The 10,115-nt window shown below is 37.5% G+C and overlaps 1 protein-coding gene across 4 annotated transcripts; it reads left to right on the top strand.

Moving 5' to 3' along the window:
* Positions 1 to 650: 650 nt before the first annotated feature.
* Positions 651 to 7,358, top strand: LOC113065525 (myosin light polypeptide 6). Of its 4 annotated transcripts, none has more exons than XM_026236837.1 (7): positions 651 to 842; positions 2,884 to 2,911; positions 4,404 to 4,547; positions 5,135 to 5,308; positions 5,444 to 5,521; positions 5,769 to 5,809; positions 6,822 to 7,358. In XM_026236837.1, the coding sequence occupies exons 1-6, from the start codon at positions 666 to 668 to the stop codon at positions 5,795 to 5,797; spliced, it is 630 nt and encodes a 209-aa protein (XP_026092622.1). In that variant the 5' UTR covers positions 651 to 665; the 3' UTR covers positions 5,798 to 5,809; positions 6,822 to 7,358. The 4 variants fall into 4 exon arrangements, with proteins under 4 accessions (XP_026092622.1, XP_026092621.1, XP_026092624.1 ...); XM_026236839.1 differs by lacking the exons at positions 651 to 842; positions 2,884 to 2,911 and adding exons at positions 2,021 to 2,157; positions 2,662 to 2,689; XM_026236836.1 differs by lacking the exon at positions 5,769 to 5,809.
* The last annotated feature ends 2,757 nt before the right edge of the window (positions 7,359 to 10,115 follow it).

Raw genomic sequence — 10,115 nt, 5'->3', positions numbered from 1 at the left:
TGAATACTGGTATTTGTTCAGAAGTGGGTGTCATTATACTTTTGCCCAGCTACATTTATAAAGCTTAATTACCCTTTCAATGTAAAAAATAATAAATATTCACTATAAAATACATAAACACTAGACAAATTAAATTGATAGTAATACTTCACAGAATCAGCACTAAGAAGCATTGAGGAAGAATGCAAGTGTGAGGGATATATTTCCCAGACATTAAAGGAATTTAATAAAAATAGAAATACCAATAAATAACCGTAGGAGATCAAGCTCTTCTGCACACACATACAAACAGAGGTTTTGATGCAAATGTAAAATGAGTTTCTTTTATACTGATATTGCTGTCTGTCAGTGACATAAACACCCTAACACCCACATATGAACACGATTCTCACCTACATATAAATACAAGCGAAGAGAGTGAAACAGACTCAGTGAGACTGCACTCCTACGCACATGCTCTTCCACTCTCACTGAATGCACATCTACTGCATGAATTCATCCTAGATTATTCCTGCATCCTGCTTGCGTCTCCTCTTCTTTTCTCTTTTTCTACTATCAGGGGACACACGAATGCAATTCATCTGACTGAGCTTTTTCCTTGATTTTTTTTTTTTTTTTTTGCAAAACAGTGGACCGGGAGGAAGGACACCTTTCAAGGTCTAAAGATGGCACCAAAACGAGAGCCGTCAATTAAAAAGTCTCCATCAGGGGGAACGTTACCAAGGCATGGACCACCTTTTCCTTGCCCTGCCACAACACCTTCACCCCCAAAACCAGCTCCTGAGCTGAAACCGCGGATGCTGCGCCCCTCTGATTCCCCCTTTGACCCCAGCATGTTAGAGGTAAGTGATGGTCCTGCAACAGAGCGTTTAGAATTTGACATTTCTCCTGCTTATTCTTCATTACTATGGCAACAGTTCTTCTGCATCACTAAAATAGCAAAGGGAAATGTAGCACAGATAGAATGTGGATCAAAATGGACCAAAAACCCTTTTGATGTTTGAATTTGATGTGGACTTATTATAGATTAATATGTTCTGTATGGCAACACACAGCAACACAAGTATCAGATCTGAATTTGGTAGTAGTAGCTGTGAATAAAACATTGGTGTAATCTTCTATCCAGCTTCTGATTACCTCAGCATAGCACGCAGAAAACTGTGTCCCTCAAATCTTAAGAGAATAGAGCTATATCAGGATTGAGAAATGGGGCACCAGTGCGGGTCCACTATTGAGTCCCAGAGCTGCATTGGTGTCACCTTGAATTTTACTTAAATGTGCTAAATCATTTATATTCTTCCTTGTTATATAAGATACCTTATTCTCAAATCTATACTGAAACCAATAGAGCAGAACAGTCAGATACTGAGGCTCTTTGATTAGTTTTCTTTATTCCTTTTTATATGTTATCTATACGACTCATAGATATCCTTATGAATATAAAGCCTACACCTCCATCTGCCTAGGAAGGCAGCATTGAAGTACACAATTTGACCTTGCAAACAAAAGCTTAATCGCAAGGCTTCACAAGTCTACAAATCATCAGCACTGAACATATACACGATTTGCCAATTATGTGCAGTCAATCATTATGGTATAGTGATATGCGCTGGGAGTGTGTCTGTGCACTTATATCATCACTCTTTGTGTGTAATGAGACTTCTCCACGGCTCCACCCTTCATGGTAGTAAAGGGAAGGCAAACTCATTCTCCAGAATCGGTTCCTTCGAACAGTTCTTGTTAAATGATCTCTTTTTTTTAAGTGATTCAGCTATTCTTTACGTCATGACGTATCACGCAGTTCCTGACGTCCAATTTCTAGTGGAATGTTCCAGTTTTTTTTTTTTTTTTATTAAATATTGTGAATACTTTATTATTAATATAGTTATTTTATAAATTAATGTTGTAATTTCATAGGCCTTGGTTAGTTTGATGCAGGTATGGTTCAAGCCGAACGCCACTTCTTATGGGCGGCGTTTCAGTCATGGTAGTGAGCCGGTTTAGCTAATTCTTTGAAAAGATCCGACTCCAAGGTATGATTCATTCACGAATCGGATATCGCACTCCTTCATAACTCAGCAGCAACGCTAGCTCGAGTCATCATCACATACTCCCGCCGCAACACACACAACCGGAAAACAAACCACTGCAGATATGGTAGGCATCTTGTACACATTTAATTTAAAAATAGAGTTCAGTAGAATGTTTTTCTATAGAAACATTAATAAGTTTATGGTTTGGTAACTATATACACGATTAGTGCTAATAATCTGTCGTTAGCATATTTCATGCTAGCTAACCGAGTCTTACGCCTATTTGTACGCTAGAAAGTGAGCAAACTTGCGTAAATTGTTCAAGTAACTTATTTTACAGAAATCCTTGTGTATGATAGCTAACTTACATTAATTAATAGATTGTGTTTTAGCCTATCTGTCACCCGGTAGAAGGTCTGTGAGTTAGCGCACAGTATTAACGTTAGCTGGTTAGTTTTAGCCCAGGATAGAAAACTTATCTAACTTTTTCGTGTGGCCTGAAATACTTTCTCTGGCGGATTTTATCGACCCATAGATGTGTTGGTGTTGTTAGAAATCACATCTGATTCACAGCTTTGCCGTTGTACATCATTTCATATTCACTGAATGTCGCTCTGTCTCAAAACAGTCTGACTTCAGCGAGGACCAGATTCTTGGTGAGTTTGTGTCTAGTCCAGATGCATGTTACTCTGTTTATGTACCATTTCCCTGCATTTCTTGCTAGACAGCCTGCTTTCATCATCCCATCCATGTTATTCTGCTCATCTATTCCTCTGCCCCTACATTCCTCCTGCTTTCTCTCCTTACCTTTGTATTGTTTTCCTTTGCCACTGTTGTATGTCACCTCCAGATTGAGTTTAACTTGGATCAAATACACGGTGAGTGCACTGAAAACTTTTCTGTTCTGATGTCACTTAGTTTGCATGGTGTTAAGGACAACAAGCTGGTTTTTGTGCATCTGATAGCACCTCAAGAATCATATATATATATATATATATATAATTTTTTTTTTTTTTTTTGAAGAGCAGAAATGCATTTTTGAAGTGTAGTTCTATCAGCTAATGTGTTTCTCTCTACAGTCATATCTGTAGAGGGTGTGTCTGAGTCAGGAAGTGTTGAAACTGCTAACAAAAGCGTGCGAAGTCTTGCTGTGTTAAACGTCTAATTATCAACTCTGAAACTTGACTATTTGAGTTATAATCTGTGATAGTCGCATGAGCTTTTTTTTTTTTTTTTTTTTGGTGAATGGCCATTTAAGTTCATATTTGCTCTTGTTTGTTTAAGCAAAGGACATTGACATAAAACTCCTCACTCTCCCGTTTTTTCTCTCATACCATATATGGTTAAAGGCTCAATTTAAGGCATGCCAGGGAACAGCCACATTCCAGTGAGCAGGAAAAACATTGGAGAGATGGGAGTTTTTTTTTTTTTTTGGAAAGGCCTGTCCTATTGGATAACATTCAGTTATTTTGCTGAACTCTGGCTTGGAGTCAAAAGAATAGTTTATTTATAACCACAAGTACTGTAACAGTTTAAACACTCAATAATTGAAGCATAGGCTTTAGGCTTATGTTTAAAGATTAATACATTTAGAAAAAAATACTCTTGGCTTTTTAATTGTACTGTATTTGTTATATATTATGTGTTATAGAATTTTTAGGAAATTGTGTGCGTATGTGAATAATCACTATAGAATAATTTTTACAATTATTTTAAAATTGTGTTTTTAAACATGATTTATTATGCTGTTTATTTAATAATCTTAAATACATTCAGTTTTTCAGTACTTTCATATTTTTGGTCACACGCACACAAAATACCATAAAAGACCATTCAGAAATCAAGTATTTGTAGATAGTGTGTACTAAATAATAATGGTGTAGTTTTGTGCCAGTAAGTTGCCTAAAGTTCTGCTTAATTAGCTTTTTGGGGTTTTTGAATATTTCACTAGCTTTTTAACTTGATCGAAAGGTCTGAGTATTGAGGTATATAATGACTTAATGTGAATGGATAAGATTGTGGTCATTTAGCTTGCCTAACCTGAATAGAGACAGCAGAAAATAGCCTAGAGTGCCATTAATATTGATGGCTGGTGCAGTATTTCTCTTTGTGCTGATCCATTGAGCTCTTTATGTTAAGTCACGCCCTTTAAAGGAATGGCCTGTCATTACATCTCTACAATGAAAGGCATTCTATATCTTGTCCTGTTTTTCACGCTGACTAAAATCAGCCATCCTTATTTGACATCATTGTTCATTTCATTTTTTTCTTCTTTTTTTTCATGCATGTATTTTGTTCTTCTCTTTTCCGGTTGTCTTTTTGTTTCCCAGCATTTTGTTTCAATAATTTGTTTTTAATGGATCTCTGCAGAATTTAAAGAAGCCTTCCTTCTGTTTGACCGGACGGGAGATGGGAAGATCACCTATAGCCAGTGTGGGGATGTGATGCGCGCGCTGGGCCAGAATCCTGTTAATGCAGAGGTTCTCAAAGTCTTGGGCAACCCAAAGGCAGAAGGTAGGACAGGACCTGGATAATAGCTGACCTGTATAATCATTGCCTTAATATCATGTCCTATCTGGTCTTTTTCTGTATTTTATAGAATAAGATATTTCAGTGCTCAACCGTATTCATTTTTATCTGCTCGGCTGGTTGTTCAGATTTGTGCTTGCCCTGCCAATATTTTTCTGACCTCACAACAAAAAACTTTATTTTAGTGGCATATATTATTGTATAAAAAAATGATTACATCACTTGCACATCCTCTGCAGTGAATGGGTGCCATCAGAATGAGAGTTCAAAGAGCTGTTTAAAAGCATCACTATATTCCATGTGACTCCAGTCTATCGGTTTTGTGAAGTGAAAGGCTATTGAAAAGGGTGTTAAGTTTGTTTAAATGCATAAAAACATGAAGTGACAACATCATTAGGCTGTTATCTCAAACCAACTCTTTCACACTAACCCATCATTATTGTTGAGCCCTGTATTTGTGCAAAAAGTAATACTTTGATTAACTATAATAATTACAGGAGTAGTTTTCTCTTACTGGATAATATGGAAATAAATGCTTTTTTGTCTGATTAAAGATATCTTTGTTTCTTTAGAAATGAACCATAAATTGCTGGACTTTGAACAGTTCCTGCCCATGCTCCAGGCCATCGCCAAGAACAAAGACCAGGGCACGTTTGAGGACTTTGTGGAGGGGCTCAGAGTATTTGACAAGGAGGGTAACGGCACAGTCATGGGTGCTGAGCTCCGCCATGTTCTCACCACACTGGGTAAGCCGGCCTGATCTCCCGAGAAGAGAGAGAGATATATCTCTAGGCATGGTTGAACTGAACATTATGGTGTGTTGGTATGTAGTGCTCTATTTGTGAAACATTTATAGATTAGTTTATCTATTTTCTTTATAGGAGAGAAGATGACCGAAGAGGAGGTAGAAACGCTTCTAGCCGGACACGAAGATGCTAACGGCTGCATCAATTACGAAGGTTTGATTATTCATATACGTTCATGATGAGAGCACTCGCTGTTCACGAGCCTAGTAGTTTGTCTGTACAACTTAAATAACAGTACATTTGAATACAGAATAGATCATTGTGCTGGGAATTACATGATTGTTTGAATGTATTATGTTTATGCACCACAATGGAAAAGAAAATATTCTAAGCATATGTAAGTTCCTTTAGCGAGAATCCGATCTGGAAGCATGCCGTAACTGTAACTGATCTTCCACAGCCTTTGTTCGTCACATCATGTCTGGCTGAGAGATGTCTCGGGTATACGTCTACCTCCTGCTCTCAACATTTAGAACAAGTGAAGCAACAATCCATCCAGGCTTTTTCTTTAAAGCTCTCAGATGCTTGTGATTGCATAGTCTACACCTTATTATTTTGCTATGTTTAACATACTATATACACCCAGAGGGTAGCTGTGTATCATGCAACATCTAGAGCTAGAAAAGCCGGGTTGGATGTAGGTTTTGACATATGGTTGGACTCTTTCCTATCTCTGCAGCAGCCCTTCCTCTGGCCCCTGGCTGCAGCATGCTCTCTGCATGTGGCCGTCCCTGCGACGGCTCTCAGAGGCGAAAGGGCGACTGCACTGCTTCAGACTTGAGCGCATGTCAAGGGGTGTAGCATAACAGGGTGTACTGCGTCCTCTTAGATTCATCTTTTGATATCAGCTCGCTCCCTTCCTGTGCTCACCGAGAAGTGTGGTTGCTTTTATTATTAACTAACCAAACAAATTGCAGTGGTTTGGCTGTTTTTGCTGATCTTTCTCTCCCTTTTCCTGATGGAGGCTGATCCATAGCTCAACTCTACGATCTCTCATTACTGTAGCTGTGCTATAAAACCGTTTCCACTCTAGTCCTGTAGAGGAAAACCAGAAGGAGCTTCTTTAACATTTTCTTGAATCCCAGACCTGGTTAAGTCTTTGAGCTGTGGTTTAGTAGGAGCTAGCCATGATCTTGCTCTCACCCTGTTTCTCACCACTTATAAACGAGAACAGCTGGGGAATGGCTTCCAACTACAGCAAAAGTCGCAGGCTAAAGGCAGTTTTTCAAGGCTCGATGAGGTTATGTGAAGGGCATTTGGATGCTATTATTATTAAACATTTATTTTTTGTAAATATTTGTTAAATTATGTAGATTTGTTTTTTAATCATGATAGTTTTAAATGAATTTTTTCCCAGTTTTATTTATTGACACTGTTTGATGTAGTTGGGGTCGATCCCCTTTTTGGCACAAATTGGGAACTTAACTTTGTTTTATTTTCTTTTTTTCTACAGAACTCGTCCGCATGGTCATGAGCGGTTGAAGATAAAGACCACAGCTCATTTGTTTGTCTTATTTTCTATGTAATAATTTCTTTATATGCATTTTGTTTTGGTTTTTCCTATTCATTCCATCACCTTCATTTGCTTAATGGCTCCAGTCCTTCGCTCGTGTTTGCACTCATTTGGGTATTATTATTAGAAGTGCCTTTATCTTCTTTAAGTTCCCATATGACTCTCCAAGAGGTCCACCTCCTGTCCTGTGGTATTCAAACCATTAAGCGATATGAAAAAGATCTCTTGTGTGCCGACTGGTCTGCAATAAAACCTCTCGATGCAGCACATTAGCAGTGTGTATGCAATATCCAGTGTATCCTCAGGCATCTCTGCTGGACTGTGCTGTAGTAGAAGTGTCCGGCCAGACTTTTGTTCTTGGCCTTTTCAGAATAAGTTACCTTTTTCAAATTGAGAAATTATGAATCGGAAATGCAATAATATTTGAATTAACTTGGAATGTTCTCACTGTCGAATAAAGTAAATTTTAAACAGAAACTACTTGTTTGTCTTAATTCTTTTTTTTTTTTTTTAAAGGGACAGTAAGTAACTTTTTAGGTATTTTATTATCTAAAATCAATATTTGTATTCATAAAATGCCCTCAATGGTGTACAAATACCTATGCCAATGTTTAAACTAATCCTTGTAAGTGAAGAATTTATTATCTTTATATACATGGGACGGTAGGTCGACGGAGGCTTCCATGTAGTTCCGCCATCTTGCAAAACTATAATAGCAGAGAGGGACAAAAAGTACTAAGCCAACGCGTTTCCACAACGCGTTTTCGGTCAGAGCCAGAAACGCAGGTGCAGAGCAGTGAGAGGCGCTTGAAACTGCACCGGCAAGTTTAAAAGTCTGGATTGCATTCTTATTATGGACCATACATATGCCGCGCCACAGGAGAAGAAAACATCGTCGCCAAAACAGTCAAAAATAGAACGTAAAAGGAAACGTGCCCGTAGATTACAGAAAACAAGAGTTAATGTCGGGGAAGCTTTTTCTAGGTGGAAAGAGCTAATGCTGGATAAAGATTTCAAAAGAGACGCTGAAGTGGCCAGTTTTCTTCTCGACAGGTAAGTCAGTGTTACAGTCTATATTATATTTTTTTTTATATCTAACAATGCATATAATTCAGAAAATATAACGAATAAATTAGACATAACTACTAATTACAATATTTCATGTTTTCCACAGTCAGTAATTCATACTGTAACATTCGTTTGTTAGTTGTCATGTTGCAGTTTGTTTGAAATAACACACCTGTTCACCTGAAGGAAAACTCGACGAAGTGCTATTAGAAGACATCCTGTCAAAGCTTTTTGGTACATATCGCCTACCGTAGATGCAACGCGCATTTGAAAAAGCGAGGCGCTGGAGAGCAAAATTAGTTTGAATGCAAAATACAATTTCACCACTAGATGGGAGTAATTCCTACTCAGTGTCCCTTTAAACCGTGTAATTGTAAATTTAGGGAACATAAGCTTAGAGTCCAGTTGAACTTGCCTCTCTCCTGTTTGCCGATAGATGGCAGTGTTCTTACACTGTTGCAAGCTGAACTTGTTTGCATCCCAACCCCCCCCCCAAACCAGTTGCGTTAATTGATTTTATTTAATTAGAAAAACCAAGCTGTCTGAAGTGAACTTCTTTTGCATTTAGACTAATGCAATTCAAGTGATCACTAATTGGTTTGAGGTCAGTGATTTAAATTAAATGTAAACATTGTTGGCACGAAGATGTTTAGTGTCTTTGGGACTTATTTGTCTCAATTACTTATAAGGGCAAATCTCAGGCAGACGGGTATATAGTGGGTTTTAGAAACCATCTTTTTTTTTAATGCTCATCTGAATTTAAAGCTGCAGTTGTTCCTTTAATTAATTTGAAGAATCTAAATGTTCAAAACAAAAGATCATTAGGAAATTATATAAAGAAACTACTTTTTGTAATTTTCATTAATACTAATAACATATATCTACCAGTCTATATAACAGTACACGTCTAATAATATTTTTTTTTATGTGTGTGTGTGAGAGAGAGAGAGAAAATTTATTATTCATACAAAGTGATTTTTTTTTTTTTTATAAAACTTGAATTCTTTAAAATGCTGTTCTTTTAAATTTCCTATTCATCAAAGAATCTTGTAAAAAAAAAAAAAAAAAAAAAGAGCGAGAGATATTACTCCATGAAAATAATAAAAATGTTTATTGGTCACCAAATCAGCATATTAGTATGATTTCTGAAGATTTATTTGTATTATGACATGTATTTTTTTTTTTTAAAGCTTTGCAAGTGTCTGTATTACACGATATATAGTGTATCTCTAAATCTGATTATATTTCTCTATTGAAAAAAAGAGTCAATTTTTTATAGGTAAAAGAGCATATATGAGGGTTTGTTTGGGTGTGCCGAAATACCCCATGATGCATTGTGTGCCGAGAGGAGCCCATCAACAGCTCGCTGACCTTTTCTCTCTCTCTCTCTCTCTCCGCTCTGCAGCAGTCAGAACTATTCCCCCCTCATTAGACGCCACATACACTCCGAATGAGAGCCAGAGCGCCAAGTATCACACACACCAGTGGTGAATAGGTCCTCCGCTAATTACTGAATTCATTTTGCTCGGATGTGTGTGGATGTGCATGCAGGTCTGTTTCTGTGCATACTTGTGCGAATGTGTTGGAGGCAAGTGAAGTGTATTGATTATTTTAATCTGCCTATTTGTGAGTCTGTGATCCTCGTGGCTCTGCATTCGACAGGGGAATCACTAATGGGCCTCAGCGCAGGCCGCCTCAGACCTCTCCCTGTCCAATTAACTTTCAACTGGAATCTGGCAGGAGAGTGCGAGGAGGCTGGCCACGGACACGCTGAGATCCCCCACATATTCCCACAGGCTACCGATTCACCAAAGCCTTAAGGCCGGAATGTCATTACCTCTCGCTTTTAATTAAAGGATTCTCTCTTCGTTTTAGCCGTGACATGCACAGGTAGAATCCTAGTATTGTCGTTGTTCTTGTTTTTATTTTATTTTCTCTCTCTCTCTCTTTAAGACACTGAATTTTCATTAATAGAACTGACTTTTTTCTTCTTAAATGAGTGTAGTACAGAATATTCATGACAGAAATAATCTTTCCCATATTTATATATTGTTATTTTAGTATTCACCTAACATGTTGCAAGGATTTTGTATAGTCAGCTGTATAAATGTGACAAAAAATGAGGCAGACGTATTTGTATATTATTTATTATTGAATTGCTTAGGG

Source organism: Carassius auratus, chromosome 48 (assembly GCF_003368295.1).
Source record: "Carassius auratus strain Wakin chromosome 48, ASM336829v1, whole genome shotgun sequence".
NCBI lineage: Eukaryota > Metazoa > Chordata > Actinopteri > Cypriniformes > Cyprinidae > Carassius > Carassius auratus.
The sequence above is the reverse complement of the archived record's forward strand: the minus strand, read 5'-3'. Positions and strand labels throughout refer to the sequence as shown.